General features: G+C 42.3%; 1 protein-coding gene across 1 annotated transcript in view; it reads left to right on the plus strand.

Annotated features, from left to right (window-relative positions):
- Positions 1 to 23,246, plus strand: part of TTC28 (tetratricopeptide repeat domain 28) — a 954,491-nt gene that overhangs the window by 924,778 nt on the left and 6,467 nt on the right. Inside the window, exons 17-20 of the mRNA XM_068238742.1 lie at positions 1,316 to 1,440; positions 3,183 to 3,414; positions 4,833 to 4,909; positions 10,662 to 10,685. Coding sequence (XP_068094843.1) covers positions 1,316 to 1,440; positions 3,183 to 3,414; positions 4,833 to 4,909; positions 10,662 to 10,685 — 458 coding nt within the window. The remainder of the gene's footprint in view (positions 1 to 1,315; positions 1,441 to 3,182; positions 3,415 to 4,832; positions 4,910 to 10,661; positions 10,686 to 23,246) is intronic.

Here is a 23,246-nt window from a genome sequence, read left to right on the forward strand (position 1 = left end):
TTCGGTAACAAAGGATAGGAAAGATAAGCTAAGATGGCTAACATGTTTCGGACCACAAGTCCTTAATCATAGCCCAAGGACATGTGGTCTAAAGCATATTTGCTGTCTTAGCTGCTTTTCCTATCCTGTTGTTTCCTCAATACATTTTTGGACATTTGCCTTTCCAAAGTGTGTGGGTTCCATTGCCACACTGTGGCAATCACTATGCATTTGGTTTAGTCTCACTTCCATCCTGCAATCTTCATAATATAAAATACATTTAAATCATATTGTGAGTAACCCTATATATTAAAGAGGGCAGGTGAGTATGCCTGGTAACTGAGGTACCGACCAATTGTCACCAAAGAGGGTTCAATCTGCTGACTGGTAGCCAAACCCCAAATTTCTCTTTTGGGTGGATTGGTCTTTTAAAATATGATATTATCACACCTAAATATAAACTGTTTTACTATTGCAAATTGTAAACTACCAGCTTGTTGGTATTTTACATTCTTATGACTAGTATTCCAAATATAATGACTGGCAGCAGCTAGTCTTTGACCGATGGCACGAATTTGGCAAAGGGTTTATGATGCAGTTCCTCTCTTCCTAAACAATAAAACATTCTCTTGTACATCTCATATCCTATCCCTTTTGTGTACATTCTCCTGAAACAAAGCCCTCCTCTTCGCTATCCTTCTGTACATGGTAATACCAATAAGACTGCAATATCAATCAAATCAGTGTTGAGTTGAGGAAATAGACAATCAAAAAGGAGAAAAAAAAATAAAAACTGTGTGGCTCTGGCATGATCAGCAGTGGAAATTTGGAACTCCTGGGATTGGGGTGATGGGTGGAAATGTGGGACTTCTGGAATTGGGGAGATGAATGGGGAGGAGGGACATTTTGGATTGGGGGATAGGTGGGAATGTGAGACTCCTGGACCTGGGAGGATGGGTGGGAAGGATTGACTTCTGGAATTAGAGGAATAGATCAGAAGGAAGGACTCATTGGATTGGGCTGATGGGTTAAAGGGACTCCTAGGATTAGGATGATGGGTGGGAGGGACTCCTGGGATTAGGGTGATGGGTGGGAATGCAGGACTTCTGGGATTGAGGTGATGGGTGGGAAGGAAGGACTCCTGCGGTTGGGTTGATGGGAATTGTATGCAATAACCTAGCATGGTTCTTAGGCATTACTCGGTTGTCTTACATCTGTGTACACTACTTGTGAGCAGAAATGGAATGAAAAATCAACCTCCATGTCACCACCCCATTTTACATGACTGATATTGGATACATTCATTACTATGACTAAGTATGATTATATTACATAGGATTCATGCTTATTGGAAGTGACATAAAGCTGAACAGTCCATCATCGCTCATCGGTCAAGCCTTATCTGAGATCCTCCAAAATCCTGATCGTTCAAGGGATGCTCTCAGAGTTTTGTTGCATCTGGTAAGAATTATTCACTGGAATAACCCTAAATGATTTGTCAGGTTAAAGAGATACATTCAGAAAGTGGGTCATTGCTTGAAACACCATTTGTATATCTACATTGCCCTTTCATTCATGCTACAGCTCTTTATGTTGCCTTAGAAGCTGCTGTCCATTCACAAATAATCTAATGCTAGGTACACACCTTACGTTTTTCCGCTCGATAAATGCGTTCGGTTTATAAATTCCGTTATGTCTGATATTACTCTCGGTCGTTTTACCGCTCGTTTTCTTATAGAAGTGAATGGAAATTGATAAGAAGAGATAAGAGAATCGAGCGGAAAAAATAATCGAAAATCAATCGAACGGCAGAATCTACCAAAAAAACGTAACGTGTGTACCCAGCATTACAGAAAGCCTCTCTTGTAAATGGATGTCCTGTAGCCTAAAGGCATGCACACATGTGCAGTAGGTGCTACCCAATCATTTTGGGTGGCAATTTAGAAACTAGAGTTGTATAGTGTGTTCTGTTTTAAGGAGAGGGGAGGACATAGGGACAGTGCCCTGCTGTGAGAAACCTCTTTAAAGTTCCCACAGGAAGCAGTATGTATTGGGCAAGAACAACTTGACCTGGCAACTCACTAGTCTAGAGGTCAGTGGCATATTATGCTGCTCTGTGAGGCGACCTTGACTAAAAGAAGATCAAGTTAAAGAAAGTTCAGTTTAAATTTGCTTTAGAGAAATTGTTTAAATAGAAAACTCAAAGCATATATTTTGTACATATTATGGACCTACTCCATCCAAAATGTCCCCACTACCTCTGTGCCATCCTGGAAAATATGAGAAATCAATAGGTTCTGTCACCACACAGCAGTAGTGTCCGGGGTTTTACTCATGTCTCAGGATCCTTATTATAAATGATATGTAAACTCTAGCTCCACAATACATTGTGGTTCATAATGGTGGGGTCTTGTTTCACACTTAAAGTACACCTAAAGTGAGAGGAATATGGAGGCTGCCAGATTTATTTCTTTTTAGACAATACCAGTTGCCTAAGAGTCCATCTTATCTCTTTGGCTGCAATAGTGTTTGAATCACACACCTGAAACAAGCATGTGGCTAATCCAGCCAGACTTCAGTCAGAAACATCTGCTCTGCATGCTTGTTTCACGGTCTATAGCTAAGAGTATTAGAGACAGAGGCTCAGCAGGGCAACCAGGCAATCTGCATTGCTTAAAAAGAAATAAATATATCAGCCTCCATATCCTTCTCAGTTCAGGCATACTTTAACTTTTACATTGCTTATTAGAAACATGTCAGAGCACATTTTAACCCTTTAGCAGCCAATTTATTTATATATCGCACAGAGTTTGGTTTACAATTTATTTAAAGGTTTGAAAGTGTGCCCGGCCAATTTATTTAAGCACGTTTTATTTTTTATTTGTTACATTTGCTTGCTACTAAATAGTACTTCTGTAATGTGTTTGTATGGCCATTTGTCACTAGGGGGCAGTGTGAGAGATAATAGAGGACTTCTGCTTTCAGTTTCTGTATTTTCTGTTAGCATAGAGAGATCAAATTATTGCAAGAATTTACAGCACAACTGCCAACTGAGGTCAAAAGCAGTTCACTCATCTCAAACAAGATGAAGCTGCTAATGGGGTAATGTGATGAAATGATCAATCCCATAAAGCAGCATATTGTTGTCATGACGATGATAACACGTCTTTTGGCAATCATTGACCATCTTTATTTCTGCACAGGTTGAAAAGTCTTTGCAGAGGATTCAGAATGGACAGCGGAACTCCATGTACACTTCCCAGCAAAGTGTGGAAAATAAAGTGGGTGGAGTACAAGGGTGGCAGTCGTTGCTAACCGCTGTAGGATTCAGACTGGACCCTCCTGCCAGTGGCCTCCCCGCAGCAGTCTTTTTCCCTACATCCGATCCTGGTGATCGCCTACAGCAGTGCAGTACAACCATACAGTCTCTCTTAGGTAACTACTTTACTATGAACACTATGCTGTGCAGAGCGGCATACATAAGAGAATATAGACTGCAGAAAATAAGCAGATGGCTAGACATAGTCTATTACTTCTTAATTAAAAATGTATAAACAATGCAAGCTTGGAAAGTACTGACAAGAGGAGCAGCGTAAGCAGTAACAGCAGACTGAAACTAGGGACAGGTGATAACTCAATATGCTGCTTTAAATGACCTAGTCTGGGTCATTAGATAAGGGCAATGCAATCACGTTTCTCCATAAATTTATGTCTCCTAAGACTTTCTGTCTTGGAATCTATTAAAATTGCAGATCAGCCTGCTGTAGTATTAATTAAAAGGCCCTTGTTATAGAAAATTTGCAGTGCTGAGTGTCTTATTGTGGCTGACTGCTCTTTTCAGCTTTGTGGTTTATAGTTCAGCTTCCACAGTGGCTACTGTTATTAGGTTGGCAGGATAAGGACTTCTCAGAGCTAAGGACTGTGGCCGTCTATTGTATTTCTGGTTCATCTGTGTGTGGTCCTGGCTTTCATCTGATTCAGGATTAGCACTCAAATGTGGTCCAGTTGCATCTCTTCCAAGTGTCAATGACAGTTCAGGGCCAAGTGCTGTACAGACGTGTTGCTATGTTCTGTAGCTATGGCAGGGGGAGGAGATAAGATGGCATGGCACATGACATAGTGGCTTCTACTGGGAGGGGTACAGAGTAGAACAATGCATTTAGCGAGACAATTAGTCAGTCTTGATGTATTAGCGATGCATTAGGGAGACTATACACACACTAGCTTCTCAACAGAGACAGCCCTGACCTCTGGCGTGTGTACTGGGTATTACACAGTTTAAATGCTTCAGAGCCACTGCTATGTGAAATTTTAATTTATGCTAATATGTCAGCGCACTAGATCTGTTATTTGGTACTGCACTTTGCCTCATTAATGCAACATGCAGCATTCAGAAAGTGTTCCACAGACTAATCAGAAAGGATTTAGATGAAATGGGGTCCAAGACAAGGTACTAGCCTTTGCTTCCCCTTAGTCTTTTTATTACGCTGAAGTGAGTGAGTGGTCAGAAAAGGTGGTAGCTGGTCCCCTTGACACCCACGGGCAGCTTCCTAGGTTGCCTTGTGGATGATCCGGCTCTATGGCCTATTGTCCAATTGTGTAGTGTTGCCTGATAAACACTCGAGCAGCTCATGTATAGATGCATACAAGCACTGTACACACTTTTGGTTTTTTTTTGTGGATTTTTCAAAAAATGTCTATGTACACTTAGCCTCATATAAGGAGTGCTGGAGCTTCACATTTCCATGGACAGTTTTAGCTGTATAACATGACATGAGCCTGAGTCTATGCAGCTCTCTTAAACCCTGGTTGCTGGTGCAGGTAGTAAGGCGAGTGACGTTTCTGTGTTTCAGGCTTGCCCCATGCAGCTCTTCAGGCTCTATGTAAACTCATCACTGCATCGGAAACTGGAGAACAGCTCATTAATCGGGTAAGCTGGATTTATTTTGCCATTTCATTGTGATTGCTTTTGCCTATAGAAATCTGCATTTATTATAGACACTGGGAACTGATAATGATAGTTCTACTAATAATAGTCATTTCTATATGGATTTCCCAAAGCCCTGTACAGAAAAACATTGAACGAGTCATGTCACTCACTGACCTTCAGTTTACAATGCAATGTTTTTATCCCAGTCTAGTGCCAGTTTTGGGGGAAGCAAGTGAATCCTGTGTGGGTGGCACAGTGGTGCAGTAGATAGCACTGTTAGCTTGTGGCGCTAGAATCTCACATTCAGATATGGGCCGGTACACTGTCTACATGACGTTTGTATTCCCCGTAATCCTGTATTATTGTTTTCCCCATGTTTGCATGGGTTTCCACTGGGAACTCAGGTTTGCACCCACATCCCAAAAACATACAGGTAATTTCATTGGTAAATATTCGCCTTAGGTCACTATTAGGTTACACTAACATGTTGTGTTGCAACACACTTTATAATTGTAAATGTGATGTGATGATATTACATAGTTACATAGTCTGGTTGAAAAAGGCATCCGTTCATCAAGGTCAACTCGAAACAGAAACAAAAGAAAAAATATCCCTGTCCTGAATCCCCTCATATTCGAGTTGATCCAGAGAAGGCAAATACCCCTTACAAGGCTTGGGCCAACCAGCCATTAACCACTTAGCAACTTCTGCCTTGCCTTTCTACGTCCTTGTTTATAAACACCTATAAACACGTCAACACTTGGTTAGTATAGCACTATCTTGTGGCCAAAAAGTAAAACTACTTCCAAATACACCATTATACACTTACCATAGAAAAATTAAATACATTTTCATTATCTTTTTAACTCCTTCAACCCTAACCCAAAATAAAATATTATCGCCCTACATTGTACTAGGGACACAATTTAAATGTTGTAATAACCGGGACAATTGGGCAAATAAAATGTGTCTGTTTTATCTACAATAGCACATTTTATTTTTACACTACAATGGCTGAAAGCTGAGAAATGGTGATTTCTTCTTATCTGTCAAATGCATATAAAATAATATAATTCTTAGCATAAAGTACTGCCCAAAGAAATCTTAGTTTGTTCCACAAAAAATAATATATAGATCATTTCAGTGTGATAATTAGTGATAAAGTTATTACCAAATGAATGGGAAGAGCTTTTTAAGGGGAAAAAACCTGTGGTAGAGAAATGGTTAAAGGGGAAAAATTCCTTCCTGGCTCCAGATGACAATCAGATAAATCCTTGGATCAACTCTGCCAAGGATACTGTTTTGCAGGATGTGCAATGCAACATCCCATTGTGGAACTAGCCTAATGCTGGGAATATGGGAATACACCATGAGAATTTTTGGGAGATAGATGGTTTGATAGATAACTTCCGACATGTCCGATCTGATTTTCGATCGTTTTTCTGATCGATTTCTCATAGAAATGAAGTGAATTTGATCAGAAAACAATCGAAAAATCGACCAGACAGTAAATTTGCTGAAAACTCTCATTGTGTATTCCCAGCATTACGCTCTGTTAGGAACATTAGACTTGATTTGGAAGGGATTCATTTTGTGATCTTCTCTGAGGGACAGATAGTGACATGACTATGTTTGCTTTAAAGTGCTGCAGAAAATGTCAGTATTATGTTAATTAATAATAATGGGTGGAAGTAAGAGAAATTGGAGGATGCTCCCGCAAACATGAAGCGAACATATTAACCCTCTCCAGTGGCCTAGCTGAGATCTGAACTTGAAACTATGGCAGTGCCAGGAAAGAGTGCTAATCAGGAGAAATATGCAGTAACCCACAGCAACGTTCTACACACTTTTACACACCACCAAGCCTGGATTTACCCCACAGGAGCCTATAGACACAGATGTCCTGGCACCTTAGACTTTGCCCTCCATGAGCCTACAAACTCCTAACCAAACTGCACCGCAAGTGTGCGGGCTGTGCCAGCTGTCACTTCTCCCTTACTTCCCTTGCCCATCGTTAGTAGCTACAGGTGCCCCTTAGAATTAGGTAGCCATAAATACCCTCAACATTAAGTAGCTAGAGGTGCCCCTAAGTATTAGGTAGCTAAAGAAACCTCAGTATTACATAGATAGAAGTACCCCTGATTGATGGGAGCCAAGTGAGTAATATCTCATTTATATTCTCATCAAGACTCTGTATAGGGAAAGAGGGAGGTGCTTGAGGGAGGGAAGTGAGCCGCCTTTCCATAATCAGGCGGCTGTAGGCACGTGCCCACAGTGCCTTATGGTAAATATGGCCCTGCACACCACACAGTGTTTATATTTCTTGTTATATATCAGTATATCCTGACTTATCAGACAGCTATAAGTCTTGCTAACACCTTGAAGCCAGCAGCAGCATTAATGCATGGAAAAACTGCTGGTATGGCTTAGAGTGGTGTTGTTACTCTTTTATCAATCTTTACTTCTGCCTCTTGTGCCTGATTTGATCTGTGGCTGTCCTCTAAAGTGTAATAAATATGGAACTACATACAAATACACCATCAAAACACATACAGTATCTGTGAATTGATTTGCATGCTAAAGGATTAGAAAATCAGAAAATATTTTACATCAGTCTGACCAGTGTAATAATGCTGGTTCAGTGAGCAGACAGGTAACATAGGACACAGCAAAGCAGGCAAAGGATGTACAGTTGTCATGTGGGCGAGTTGTGTGCTAAGACAGTATAGCCAATACTTCAGCAGACAAAAGATCCTATGGGCCTGATTCACAAAGCGGTGCTAACAGTTAGCACGCTGGTGAAAAGCCCTTTATCATGCCTAAAGTCAGTTTAGGCATGATAAGTTTAGGTGTGATAAGTTTAGGTGTGATAATTTTAGGCATGATAAGTTTAGGCGTGATACGTTTAGGCGTGATACGTTTAAGCGCCAACTGGGTTAGCACCGCAGTGCACAGCTGATCAAAAGTTTTGCGCTAGCAAAGTCTGGTGCACTTCGCATAGAGTTTAATGGCGCTGCTTTGCGTGCGGGACTTTGCAAGCCATCTAAACTTATCTAAACTTATCATGCCTAAACTTATCACACCTAAACTTATCATGCCTAAACTTATCACACCTAAACTGGCTTTTCACCAGTGTGGTGCAATGGTTAGCATGCCTAATGTCTCTAACTGGGTTAGCACCGCTTTGTGAATCAGGCCCTATGTGTCTTTACCCATTAGCAAGAAGTTTTGAATCAGGATGATACCATTCAAAACTTCTTGCTTTTACTCATGGCTAACACGGTACAACACTTTACTGCTTTTACCCATTAGCCTAAAGTTCCAACCTAAACGTTAATCTATTCCATGTGTGGGCTTGCATGCAGATGCCACAACAGACATACAGTATCTCATTTCAGAATGCTGTGAATGATGAAGTCATCTCCTGGGGTTACATTTACTGCTCGCCATGTTGCATGCTAACTCCACTGTATTCTGATGCATTATAAGTAGACATGCAAGCAAAAGTTCACATTAGATGTGAAGGAGCCTGTTGTTTTACATGGGTATGCATTGTAATACAAATTTGCATTGTGAGAACATGCATGCAAACTAGATAGTGTGACTCCCTGATATCTGTGAAAAGTAAGGTTGAAGTACAATTCATGCCCCCATTCCCCCCAGCAATACTACGATGCCCCCCCATGTTCCCTTGCATCCCCTTTGTACCCATTATGACCTTGGGGCCCATCTCACAAGGGTCATAAAACAAGTGTGGCCCTCAAGATCTTCACACCCATAACAAGTGTAGTCACAAAAACACCTGATCTGAAGTATAGTCCCCTGTATAGGAGGAAGTGACAGTTAGTAGGTGGGCCTCCACAGCTCAAGGTCACCGTGCAATCAGGGTTGCTCCCTCTAGTTACTCCCCTGGCATGGGCCCCAGAGAGCATGGGGTCCCTGTGCGGCTGCATGGGCCTATGTCTGCCCCTGCATTTGTTACTATCAATGGAGCTTTCAGTCTTAATTTGAGGTCACACCGCCCCTTTCTTTAATTTTTATACACATTTACATTATCTAATGCTGACAAATCAGACACATTGTCCACTATGCTGAACAGAGTAAAGTGCATCTGAACGCTGTAGCCCCAATGGTTCAACCATCACTAGGGCTGATTTTCTAAACCAATTAATATACAAGTCTGATTTTGGAAGTAACGCAAATGTTGTCCTTGCTAGAAAGCAAACCCAGAAAGGTAAAGGTGCAATGCTAGAGTGCCAACCAGTTACCCACCAGGCTACAAAATGAGTGGCTGCGCAATTCATCCCCATATAGGACCATCATTGCAAGCATCATTATATATGGCGTAATGGAAAATTCAGTGAATTATTATGAAACTAGTTGGTAGCCCACCGTACGATGTGCAGGGCGAAGAGCAGGAAGAACAAACATACAAACAGCAGTTGGCTTGAAAACTATTATTATAGATGCAGATTCTGAGAAAGAAACATACTAGAAATGGTCTTTTTAAAGGGGAACTGAAGTAAGAGGTATACGGAGGCTGCCATATTTAATCAATACCAGTTGCCTGGCAGCCCTGCTGCTCTATTTCTCTGCAGTAGTATCTGAATAACACCAGAAACAAGTATGCAGCTAGTCTTGTCATACTTGACTTTAAAGTCAGAAACACCTGATCTGCTGCATGCTTGTTCAGGGGCTATGGCTAATAGTATTAGAGGCAGAGGATCAACAGGGCTGCCAGGCAACTGGTATTGCTTAAAAGGAAATAAACATGGCAGCCTCCATATACCTCTCTCTTCAGTTCCCCTTTAAGGGCTAGTCAGTGTCCCGCTAAAGTAAGTTCTGAACCAGTTTTCATGTAAAGTTAAATGCCATTTATGTAAAGATAAAAAGTAATAGCTCTGTTTCAGGTTTCCTTTTTATTTTCTTGTTGGAAAATTATAATCACATACATGTTACATAAGGCTAAAAAATGACCGCAGATTTACTTAACTGGTGCTTCCTCCAGGCCCTAGAAATCTCTGTGTCCCCCAACACAGCTCCGCTGTCAGCCACTCTTAATGGGTCTCCTCCGTAGAGTCCACTGACCCAGTGGGGTCGGCGGCTTCTACGCATGTGTGAGTGTGCACCAGGAGAGGTCGCGCTCCCGTGGTCAGGAGCGCTTGGGACAGGTGATCAGAGTCCAAGCAGAGCATGTGCACTCTTGCACATGTGCAGAAGCAGCCACTATGGAGGGGACCCCAGAGGAGTGTCTGACAGCGGAACTGAGGCGAGGGAAACCTCTGGGGGCTGGAGGAAGCCCCAGGTAAGTAGATATGCAGTCATTTTTTAGCCTTGTGTGTCCATTAACCATACTTACACAGAATGTTCCCTTAATGTAAGACTTTAAGGTTCATTGCAGAATAACAATTATACACAACCAATCAGAATGCTTGCTTTCATTCTCTCATCCGGTTACTGCTTGCAATGACGTATGAAACATATGCATGAGTACATTTTGTCTTGATCACATGGTGACACCTCAGTTTGTCAGTGTGAGAGTATGGAATGTCCTGTGGAACTAAGATTGGCATCCTTTACGCTGACTGAAAATGCATGACTGCATACAGCTAACATAATCTTTCTCGGCATGCACACAAATGAATGAACATGTTGCACTGTAACCCTTGCTTGCATTTGAATGCTTATTTTCTCTTTTCTTTTTCCTGTGCTAAACTTTATTTTTCTGCTTGTAATCTGCTGGCTTCTGAAGGCTGTTAAAAATATGGTTGGAATGGTAAGTACACAGCACATCAGATGAATTCATTATTCAGACTGTCAGCCTTAACCCATTTAATGTGTGTCCATATACAAAGTTAAATTTCTGGTGCTATTGTCACCAATTAATATTAAACAATATGCTATACAGGTAGTCCCTGACTTACGAAAGCCCGACTTACGAACTACCCGCCAATATATACGGCTTGGATTCTGTGTTTCCATGGGAACAAGTAAAAAAAAATTGGACTTGTAGTTTTTCAGAAAATCGATTTAAAAAAATTCAAAGAAAAAATGGCTTTTAAACTTATAAGCAGGTACAGAGGGCACACAGAGGGGGACAATGGAGGCAAGGGGGGCACAGAGGAGGTAAGGGGACAGAGATGGCACAGTGTTCCGCCTTAAGAACAGATTCAGGTTAAGAACGCACCTACAGTCCCTATCTTGTTCGTTAACCGGGGACTACCTGTAGTGCCCTGAGTAACTAGATGCCCTATTTCTGAAGTTCTGACTTGCAGGCTTTGCAGAATCTTCTTGTGACATCCGCCCATAGTTTCCCTACATAGAGAGCAGGAACATGTCTATTACTACTATTATTATTATATTTGTGAATTTATATAGTGTTGACATCTTTTGCAGCGCTTTGCAAAGTATATACTCTACTCTCACTAAGGCTAGGTCCATGCTATGCCATACTGTCAACATGTACGGTCACAGTGGGTATGATATATGATCCACTGTGTACATCCATGTTCATTTTTGTGTCCACTGTGTCTGGTGTAGCATCTTACAGCAACAGACAGCAAGGGAGATCTGATTTGGGAGTGGTTTGGAGTGGATTTTTGACATTTTGTATAATGTTTGTTTTATGCTGAAAGCCCTAGTGTAAATGGAAGTAGTCCATCTATACAGGCTGGAAAGTGTGTGCTAGTGAGATGAACTGATTAGGGAGGAATACAATATTCTTCTAACATGCAAATCTTCCTTGACCCAAAAAGTGGAAGCCAATAGCTGCCAGTAACGTAGCCAACATGTAAACATATAATAAAAGTGCCTCATAAGTATCAAATAAACGTAAACATTGTATTCCTGTTTCTTGGATTATTTGATTATGCTTTGAAATTTGATTATTTGAAATTATTGGTGGTATTATCTAGTATGTTTAGGGTGGGTGATTTATAGAACAGATAATAAAAAGTTGTCTCATTGAGAAAGCCAGAAACAACAAGCAAGCCCCTCCTCTTCCACCAGGTAAATGTCAGCCATGCATTCATTAAGCTTCTCTTAAAGTGAATGGGAACCGCATTTAAAAAAATGAGACAGATACTTACCCAAGGAGAGGGAAGGCTCTGGGTCCTATACAGCCTTCCGGCTCCTCTCCTGGTCCCCTCGTTCCAGTGCTGGCTCGCCCGGTAGCAGTGTTTGAATAATTTAGTCAACTACTGCTTTACCTGGCCGAAGGAGGCTTCAGAAGTCTTCAGGGAGCCCGAGTGCTCCTGAAGAAGGGCGGCCCTGTACTGCGCCTGCACTAGCACGCTCTCTTGCACGCTCACGCCTGTGCAGTATGGAGCTGCACGCCTTCGGGAGGACACGGCTCCCGAAGACTTCCAAATACCCTTTCGGTGGGGGATTGAAAAGGGGGGGAAGCCAGCACAGGATAGAGGGCACCGAGAGAGGAGACAGAAGGCTCTATACAACCCAGAGCCTTTCCTCTCCTTAGGTAAGTATTTGCTTCATTTTTTTTTAAATGCGGTTCCCATTCACTTTAAAGTCATCTGATCTTTAGGAGTTTGATTCAGAATTCTATATAAAGAAGTCCTGCTTAAAAATGTAACCTAAATAAACAAATAAAATAACTTTTGAGCAATCTTCAATTCAAAAAATGCTCAAAAGGAAATTAAAAAGTAGTACCAAAATTATTTTCTTGCTTGCTGGTGGCTTAAAAAGCATTTTATTGATGAGGTGTGAGAATATCACCTAAGAGCAACTTTAGGAGAAAAAGTGAATTAAATAAGGGCCTTTAATTATAAAAGTGTAAAAACTAAGATATATGATTGAACCTATATTGCTAGACTTGCAACATCAAAAGAAAGGTTAAGTACTTTATGTGTTACTCCCTTTACTATCACTAATAGTAACTGGCTTTTGGAATTATGAGCTCCCATTCTCAGATCCAGAAATAATTTACCTTATCCTCACAAAACATAAGAACATAGCCTACAATTTAATGTGAAAATGTTAGTATAAATAAACATAAATTAGAAATTAGAGCTAGCTAGGTAAGGCATTTGAGCGCTTGAGGACTGTTGTAGTGATAATGAGAGAGGTGAAAGTGGCCATAAAAGTGTCTGTTAGGGCCCTTTTCCACTAGCGGCGTTTGCGATGCTGAATCGCAAAACCGCAAACCGCTAGCGATTTTACAATCGCTACGGTTTGCTTTTTAACATGGGAATCGCGGTAGGTCATTTCCACTACCGCGATTCGTTTTTGCGGGGAACGCGAACGCGCGGCGGAGCGATAATTGCCGCGATTTTGCTATGCAGTGCATAGCATAGCAAAATCGCGGCCGCAAACGTCGGGGGAATCGCCGGTTTTGCGATTCAGCAATCGCTAGCGTTCAGCGTGAACGCTAGCGATTGCAGGTGGAAAAGGGCCCTGAGTGTTGCGAAATCATTAAGGAATTGCATCCCCTTATAACATTGGATGAGACTTTATAAGTGAATTTGAGAGAGGTAAAAGTGGCCATTAAAGTGTCTGGTAGTGTTGCAGAATCGTTAAGGAACAACATCTCATCATAACACAGGATGAAACTCTGAAAGAAATCTTTCCAAAGCTCACATTTTAGACAACCACCTTATCTCAGATACATACGGGTTAACAGGTTAGTTCATTCTGATTATGACAGCAACGTACAAGTCTATGCAAACATGCCAACAATTTTAAAGAGGAACTCCAGTGAAAATAATGTAGTAAAAAAAGTGCTTCATTTTTTACCATAATTATAAAATCTTTCCTCTCCCAGATTCACATTCTGACATGTATTACATGGTGACATTTTTACTGTGGGCAGGTTATGTAGCTGCTCCTAGCTGTTTTGGCTGTTTGAGACAGCTGTAAACAGCTATTTCCTGTCTGGGAACATTGTTACATTGTGGCAGTTTGCCCAGAGTACCGCGGTACTCAGAGCTTCTTGTGGGAGGGGTTTCAGCACAAAATCGGTCATACAGCGCCCCCTGGTGGTCTGTTTGTGAAAATCATTATATTTCTCATGTAAAAGGGGGTATCAGCTACTGATTGGGATAAATTTCAATTCTAGGTTGGAGTTTCTCTTTAAAGTGCCACACTTCCAAGGTGACAGTCACCATAGAATGTGCAACACAAGATTAAGGGCTATTTCACACCAAAAATTGTACATCGCATTCGCACTGCAAAGGGACTACAATTTTGTTTTTTGCAATTGCAATTTTCTTTTCAATGGACACAATCACAATGCAGAATAAAATCAGCAAGGGCAGCATTTGCCTTTTGGGAAAATGGAACACATTGGCCTCAATTCACGAAGCTTTATCAAACACTTTATCAAACGTTTGATAATTTACCTCGTGAGTAAAATTTAATTTTGAATTCACTAAGGTGTTATCGATTTATCGAATGTTTTATTGATAAAATGTTCAATAAATATATAACACCTTAATTAATTCAAAATTAGATTTTACTTATGAGGTAAATTCTCAAACGTTTGATAAAGTGTTTGATAAAGCTTAGTGAATTGAGTTCATTCAGTCTGAATTTAGTCTGCAACTCCCAATATAACTGTGCCGACCTTGTAATTGGCAACATGCAATTGTTCTGAAAAGCATATTGGATTGCTGTCGGTGTGAAAGGGGGGAAGCAGGAGATTTGGGCGCATGAGACAAGTGGACAAAAAGGGCGCCTCATTCACTCCCATTATAAATATCGTTTAATGGGCGCCGAACAGGGAATAAAGGGCGCCGGAGATTATTAACGTTTTACAAACGGCGCCCGGAGATTTTTAATGTTTTATAACTGTGCTTGTGATGATTTAACTTTACAAAATGAGCCTGTGACGAATAACGTTTATAAAAATACTAAACATATTTATCCTATTTAATTAAAACATTATTTAACATTTCAACCCTTACTGTTTGTAAAACATTATTATTCACAAAATAAAGCGATCAGTACGTAACGTAAATTGCAATATATTTTTTACAATCACTATTTGTAAAACATTTCTAAAACATTATTATCCACCCAAAAAAAATATTTAAATTTTTTTATTTACATTTTTTATTTATTAATGTTTGTAAAACATTATTATCCATAGGGGGTCTTAAGTTTAGGCACCACCAGGGGGGTCTTAAGTTTAGGCACCACCAGGGGGTCTAGGGGTTAGGGATAGGTACAGGGAGGGCTTTGGGGTGGTTAGTTTTAGGCACCCCCCAGGGGGGTCTTAGGTTTAGGCACCACCAGGGGGGTCTTAGGTTTAGGCACCATCAGGGGGGTCTTAGGTTTAGGCACCACCAGGGGGTCTAGGGGTTAGGGATAGGTACAGGGAGGGCTTTGGGGTGGTTACTTTTAGGCACCACCAGGGGGGTCTTAGGTTTAGGCACCACAAGGGGGGTCTTAGGTTTAGGCACCACCAGGGGGGTCTTAGGTTTAGGCACCACCAGGGGGGTCTTAGGTTTAGGCATAGGGACAGGGAGCGTTCTGTGTGAGAGTAGGGTTAGGTATAGTTTTAGTACAATTTTAACCACTTCCCGACCGCCTAACGCACAGAGGCGGCCGGGAAGTGGACCCCGCAAGGACCGGCGTATAGACAAATGGCGGCGGTCCTTGTAGGGGCATGGGCGGAGCGATCATCCGTGACGCGATCCTCCGCCTGGCGCCGCTCACCCGCCGCAACATCCCGCCGGCCATACGGAAGCGCCGGCGGGATGTTAACCCGACGATCGCTGCATACAAAGTGTATAATACACTTTGTAATGTTTACAAAGTGTATTATACAGGCTGTCTCCTGCCCTGGTGGTCCCAGTGTCCGAGGGACCACCAGGGCAGGCTGCAGCCACCCTAGTCTGCACCAAGCACACTGATTTCCCCCCCCCCTGCCCCAGATCGCCCACAGCACCCATCAGACCCACCCCGCCCACCCCCCAGACCCCTGTTTGCACCCAATCACCCCCCTAATCACCCATCAATCACTCCCTGTCACTATCTGTCAACGGTATTTTTTTTTATCCTCCCCCCTGCCCCCTGCTCCCTCCTGATCACCCCCCCACCCCTCAGATTCTCCCCAGACCCCCCCCCCAGACCCCCCCCCCCCATGTACTGTATGCATCTATCCCCCCTGATCACCTGTCAATCACCCGTCAATCACCCCCTGTCACTGCCACCCATCAATCAGCCCCTAACCTGCCCCTTGCGGGCAATCTGATCACCCCCCACACCAATAGATCGCCCGCAGATCCGACATCAGATCACCTCCCAAATCCATTGTTTACATATTCTCTCCTCTAAACACCCACTAATTACCCATCAATCACCCCCTATCACCACCTGTCACTTTTACCTATCAGATCAGACCCTAATCTGCCCCTTGCGGGCACCCAATCACCCGCCCACACGCTCAGATTGCCCTCTGACCCCCTCTTATCAATTCACCAGTGCATTAATTACATCTGTTCTTCCCTGTAATAACCCACTGATCACCTGTCAATCACCTGCCAATCACCTATCACCCATCAATCACCCCCTGTCACCCCCTGTCACTGCCACCCATCAATCAGCCCCTAACCTGCCCCTTGCGGGCAATCTGATCACCCACCCACACCATTAGATCGCCCGCAAACCCGCCGTCAGATTACCTCCCAAATGTATTGTTTACATCTGTTATCTTCTCTAAACACCCACTAATTACCCATCAATCACCCCCTATCACCACCTGTCACTGTTACCTATCAGATCAGACCCTAATCTGCCCCTTGCGGGCACCCAATCACCCGCCCACACGCTCAGATTGCCCTCAGACCCCCCCCCCCCCTTATCAATTCGCCAGTGCATTAATTACATCTGTCCTTCCCTGTAATAACCCACTGATCACCTGTCAATCACCTGTCAATCACCTGCCAATCACCTATCACCCATCAATCACCCCCTGTCACTGCCACCCAACAATCAGCCCCTAACCTGCCCCTTGCGGGCAATCTGATCACCCACCCACACCAATAGATCGCCCGCAGATCCGACATCAGATCACCACCCAAGCGCAGCGTTTACATCTATTCTCTCCTCTAAACACCCATCAATCACCCATCAATCACCCCCTATCACCACCTGTCACTTTTACCCATCAGATCAGACCCTAATCTGCCCCTTTGCGGGCACCCAATCACCCGCCTACACGCTCAGATTGCCCTCAGACCCCCATTTATCAATTCGCCAGGGCATTATTTACATCTGTCCTTCCCTGTAATAACCCACTGATCACCTGTCAATCACCTGTCAATCACCCATCAATCACCCCCTGTCACTGCCACCCATCAATCAGCCCCTAACCTGCCCCTTGCGGGCAAACTGATCACCCACCCACACCAATAGATCGCCCGCAGATCCGACATCAGATCACCACCCAAGCGCAGTGTTTCCATCTATTCTCTCCTCTAAACACCCACTAATTACCCATCAATCACCCATCAATCACCCCCTATCACCACCTGTCACTGTTACCCATCAGATCAGACCCTAATCTGCCCCTTGCGGGCACCCAATCACCCGCCTACACGCTCAGATTGCCCTCAGACCCCCCCTTATCAATTCGCCAGTGCAATATTTACATCTGTTCTCCCCTGTAATAACCCACTGATTACCTGTCAATCACCTATCAATCACCCATCAATCACCCCCTGTCACTGCCACCCATCAATCACCCCCTGTCACTGCCACCCATCAATCACCCGCTGTCACTGCCACCCATCAATCATCCCCTAACCTGCCCCTTGCGGGCAATCTGATCACCCACCCACACCAATAGATCGCCCGCAGATCCGACGTCCGATCACCTCCCAAGTGCAGTGTTTACATCTGTTCTCTACCCTAAACACCCACTAATTACCCATCAATCACCCCCTGTCACTGCTACCTATCAGATTAGACCCCTATCTGCCCCTAGGGCACTCAATCACCCGCCCACACCCTCAGAATGCCCTCAGACCCCAGCCCTGATCACCTCGCCAGTGCATTGCTTGCATCTATTCCCCCCTCTAATCACACCTTGAGACACCCATCAATCACCTCCTGTCACCCCCTAGCACACCTACCCATCAGATCAGGCCCTAATTTGCCCTCCTGATCACTCGGCCAAACCCTCAGACCCCCTTCCGATCACCTCCCCAGTGCATTGATTGCATCTATTTTCCCCTCTAACCACCCCCTGAGACACCCATCAATCACCTCCTGTCACCCCCCCTAGCACTCCTATCCATCAGATCAGGCCCAATACAACCTGTCATCTAAAAGGCCACCCTGCTTATGACCGGTTCCACAAAATTCGCCCCCTCATAGACCACCTGTCATCAAAATTTGCAGATGCTTATACCCCTGAACAGTCATTTTGAGACATTTGGTTTCCAGACTACTCACGGTTTTGGGCCCGTAAAATGCCAGGGCGGTATAGGAACCCCACAAGTGACCCCATTTTAGAAAAAAAGACACCCCAAGGTATTCTGTTAGGTGTATGACGAGTTCATAGAAGATTTTATTTTTTGTCAAAAGTTAGCGGAAATTGATTTTTATTGTTTTTTTTTCACAAAGTGTCATTTTTCACTAACTTGTGACAAAAAATAAAATCTTCTATGAACTCGCCATACACCTAACGGAATACCTTGGAGTGTCTTCTTTCTAAAATGGGGTCACTTGTGGGGTTCCTATACTGCCCTGGCATTTTAGGGGCCCTAAACCGCGAGGAGTAGTCTAGAAAACAAATGCCTCAAAATGACCTGTGAATAGGACGTTGGGCCCCTTAGCGCACCTAGGCTGCAAAACAGTGTGACACATATGTGGTACCGCCGTACTCAGGAAAAGTAGTATAATGTGTTTTGGGTTGTATTTTTACACATACCCATGCTGGGTGGGAGAAATTTCTATGTAAATGGAAAATTGTGTGTAAAAAAATCAAACAATTGTCATTTAAAGAGATATTTCTCCCACTTAGCATGGGTATGTGTAAAAATACACCCCAAAACGCATTATACTACTTCTCCTGAGTACGGCGGTACCACATGTGTGGAACTTTTTTACACCCTAAGTACGCTAAGGGGCCCAAAGTCCAATGAGTACCTTTAGGATTTCACAGGTCATTTTGCGACATTTGGTTTCAAGACTACTCCTCACGGTTTAGGGCCCCTAAAATGCCAGGGCAGTATAGGAACCCCACAAATGACCCCATTCTAGAAAGAAGACACCCAAAGGTATTCCGTACGGAGTATGGTGAGTTCATAGAAGATTTTATTTTTTGTCACAAGTTAGCGGAAAATGACACTTTGTGAAAAAAAACAATTAAAATCAATTTCCGCTAACTTGTGACAAAAAAATTAAAACTTCTATGAACTCACCATACTCCTAACGGAATACCTTGGGGTGTCTTCTTTCTAAAATGGGGTCATTAGTGGGGTTCCTATACTGCCCTGGCATTTTAGGGGCCCTAAACCATGAGGAGTAGTCTTGAAACAAAAATGACCTGTGAAATCCTAAAGGTACTCATTGGACTTTGGGCCCCTTAGTGCAGTTAGGGTGCAAAAAAGTGCCACACGTGGTATCGCCGTACTCGGGAGAAGTAGTATAATGTGTTTTGGGGTGTATTTTTACACATACCCATGCTGGGTGGGAGAAATACCTCTGTAAATGACAATCTTTTGATTTTTTTACACACAATTGTCTATTTACAGGGGTATTTCTCCCACCCAGCATGGGTATGTGTAAAAATACACCCCAAAACACATTGTACTACTTCTCCCGAGTACGGCGATACCACATGTGTGGCACTTTTTTGCACCCTAACTGCGCTAAAGGGTCCAAAGTCCAATGAGTACCTTTAGGATTTCACAGGTCATTTTGAGAAATTTCGTTTCAAGACAACTCCTCACGGTTTAGGGCCCCTAAAATGCCAGGGCAGTATAGGAACCCCACAAATGACCCCATTTTAGAAAGAAGACACCCCAAGGTATTCCGTTAGTAGTATAGCGAGTTCATAGAAGATTTTATTTTTTGTCACAAGTTAGCGGAAATTGATTTTAATTGTGTTTTTTCACAAAGTGTCATTTTCCGCTAACTTGTGACAAAAAATAAAATCTTCTATGAACTCACCATACTCCTAACGGAATACCTTGGGGTGTCTTCTTTCTAAAATGGGGTCATTTGTGGGGTTCCTATACTGCCCTGGCATTTTAGGGGCCCTAAACCGTGAGGAGTAGTCTTGAAACGAAATTTCTCAAAATGACCTGTGAAATCCTAAAGGTACTCATTGGACTTTGGGCCCTTTAGTGCAGTTAGGGTGCAAAAAAGTGCCACACATGTGGTATCGCCGTACTCAGGAGAAGTAGTATAATGTGTTTTGGGGTGTATTTTTACACATACCCATGCTGAGTGGGAGAAAGATCTCTGTAAATGGACAATTGTGTGTAAAAAAAATTAAAAAATTGTCATTTACAGAGATATTTCTCCCACCCAGCATGGGTATGTGTAAAAATACACCCCAAAACACATTATACTACTTCTCCTGAGTATGGCAATACCACATGTGTGGCACTTTTTTGCAGCCTAACTGCGCTAAGGGGTCCAAAGTTCAATGAGCACCTTTAGGCTTTACAGGGGTGCTTACAATTTAGCACCCCCCAAAATGTCAGGACAGTAAACACACCCCACAAATGACCCACTTTGGAAAGTAGACCCTTCAAGGTATTCAGAGAGGGGCATGGTGAGTCCGTGGCAGATTTCACTTTTTTTTGTCGCAAGTTAGAAGAAATGGAAACTATTTTTTTTTTTTTTTGGTTACAAAGTGTCATTTTCCGCTTACTTGTGACAAAAAATAATATCTTCTATGAACTCATTATGCCTCTCAGTGAATACTTTGGGATGTCTTCTTTCCAAAATGGGGTCATTTGGGGGGTATTTATACTATCCTGGAATTCTAGCCCCTCATGAAACATGACAGGTGGTCAGAAAAGTCAGAGATGCTTGAAAATGGGAAAATTCACTTTTTGCACCATAGTTTGTAAACGCTATAACTTTTACCCAAACCAATAAATATACACTGAATGGGTTTTTTTTTATCCAAAACATGTTTGTTCACATTTTTCGCGCTGCATGTATACAGAAATTTTACTTTATTTGAAAAATGTCAGCACAGAAAGTTAAAAAAATCATTTTTTTGCCAAAATTCATGTCTTTTTTGATGAATATAATAAAAAGTAAAAATCGCAGGAGCAATCAAATAGCACCAAAAGAAAGCTTTATTAGTGACAAGAAAAGGAGCCAAAATTCATTTAGGTGGTAGGTTGTATGAGCGAGCAATAAACCGTGAAAGCTGCAGTGGTCTGAATGGAAAAAAAGTGGCCGGTCCTTAAAGAGAATCTGTACTCTGAAATTCTTACAATAAAAAGCATACCATTCTATTCATTATGTGCTCCTGGTCCCCTCTGTGCTGTTTCTGCCATTCTCTGCTGCAAACCTGGCTTGTAATTGCCAGTTTTAGGCAGTGTTTACAAACAAACTAACCAGCTTCTAATAGGCTCAGCTAAGCAGAGTGTGTTAGTCACACAGAGCCTGCAGGGGGTGTGTACAGCTTCTAGCTAATCACAAGCAGCCCTGCACATTCCAGTCTGACTGCCTCAGCCTGACTGTGCCGACTATAGAGAGAAGATTAGATCATATAACAGAGATAACACAGCTACTGTGCAATTAGGAAAAGCTGCAGTAAGCCAGACCACATTAGAAAAGGCATAGGAACTTATAGCATAGAAGAAATAAAGATAAACAATTTGTTACAGAGTCTCTTTAAGGGGTAGAAAGCCCTAGGTCCTCAAGTGGTTAATAATACTAATCAACAGTTATTATGAATGTAATTATATTAATATCATTGTTATAAACAATATTTTCACATTTTATTATAATAAACGATAAATCAAGATTATACATAACAATATATAATTATAATGTTTAAACAAATATTACTGTTTTTTTAACAAACGTAATTATAAGTTTCAGTTTAGAAACAGGGAAGATTAACGTTTTAAGAATTGCCGATTTCATACACATTATTTAACGATTTATACATTTTTAAAACACTATTTGTAAACGAAATTCTACACAATATTTTTATAAACGATAATACTGCTTATCACTTACACCACGCGCCCATTTTTCCCGACGCCCTTTTTTGATGTACGCGTGAAAGGGCCCTTACAGGATAGTACTGCTGCTCTTATAGGAGTGTTGTGTCCCTCGTTCATTGCGACAAGAGTGATAAGGGATGTTACAATGTACAAAAATTTAAAAAAGCGTACACGGGTCCAAAATAACAGGACACGAAGAAGATACTGTACACCTGTGGGCCATTATTTGTACTACACAGTACACTCTGCTAAATACCTTAATGTCACGGTTCAGATGAGGAATTACAGAACCATACAAGCATGGAAAAGTTCAAACAGTTATCTATTTCAGCATGAGAAAACATGCAATCATTATTGACCAGAGTCTTTTAAAATCACTCTTGAACACTTAGTTGACCACTTTACTGTAACTTCTCTTGTCTTCTCCATTCCAGTCCTGAACGCCCCTCTAAATTCCAGCACTAGCACTCTTATTTATGAACATTTATTTACAATAACATCATGAGAAGTTCTAGATCTGTGGAAGGTTGGTTATACAGTAGTTGATACACAATAATCCTTTGCTCACACATGAACTTATGCTTTATAGTGTTTCTGTACAGCTACTGCAGAACAAAATATATAGTCTGAATAAAGCATGGGCCCCATATTGTTGATAGAAGTGACTCAGTGTTGCTTGCAGCTTTTTATTTTGCTTTAAGAGTTTTTGGAGGTGGTCTGTCTTTTTCAAGATTTTCAGCTCAGCTAAAAGCTTGCTGCCAGCTCCTCCTTTGTTTACAGACTCAGTTGGTCCATGCAGCGAGGGAGACACTGCCAAGACTATAAATAGAAGAGATGCCAGCCACAAGCTGTTGGTTCAGTAGAAGAGTTAGAGGAGGACAGACCTTCTCCAGAGACTCTGTAAGCAACACAGAGAGATGGCTTTTGTCAACAGTACAGGAGCCACACTGCAATTAAAGCTGCTGATGTAGATGGGAGTTCCAGAGAAGAATCACAAACACTTCACAATAAAATATTATAACCCCTTTTGTGTTTTATTGACTCTTAACACACTCTGATCACTTTGATTTTGTGGCAATTGGATTAACACCATAAATCATTATGAATGTGCAACCCACCAGGCATAAGAATTTTCACGTAAAGCTCCCGTGCCCACCAGCAGGGGAGACAGA

The sequence above is a fragment of the Hyperolius riggenbachi genome, chromosome 1, assembly GCF_040937935.1.
Source record: "Hyperolius riggenbachi isolate aHypRig1 chromosome 1, aHypRig1.pri, whole genome shotgun sequence".
In the NCBI taxonomy this organism is placed as follows: domain Eukaryota; kingdom Metazoa; phylum Chordata; class Amphibia; order Anura; family Hyperoliidae; genus Hyperolius; species Hyperolius riggenbachi.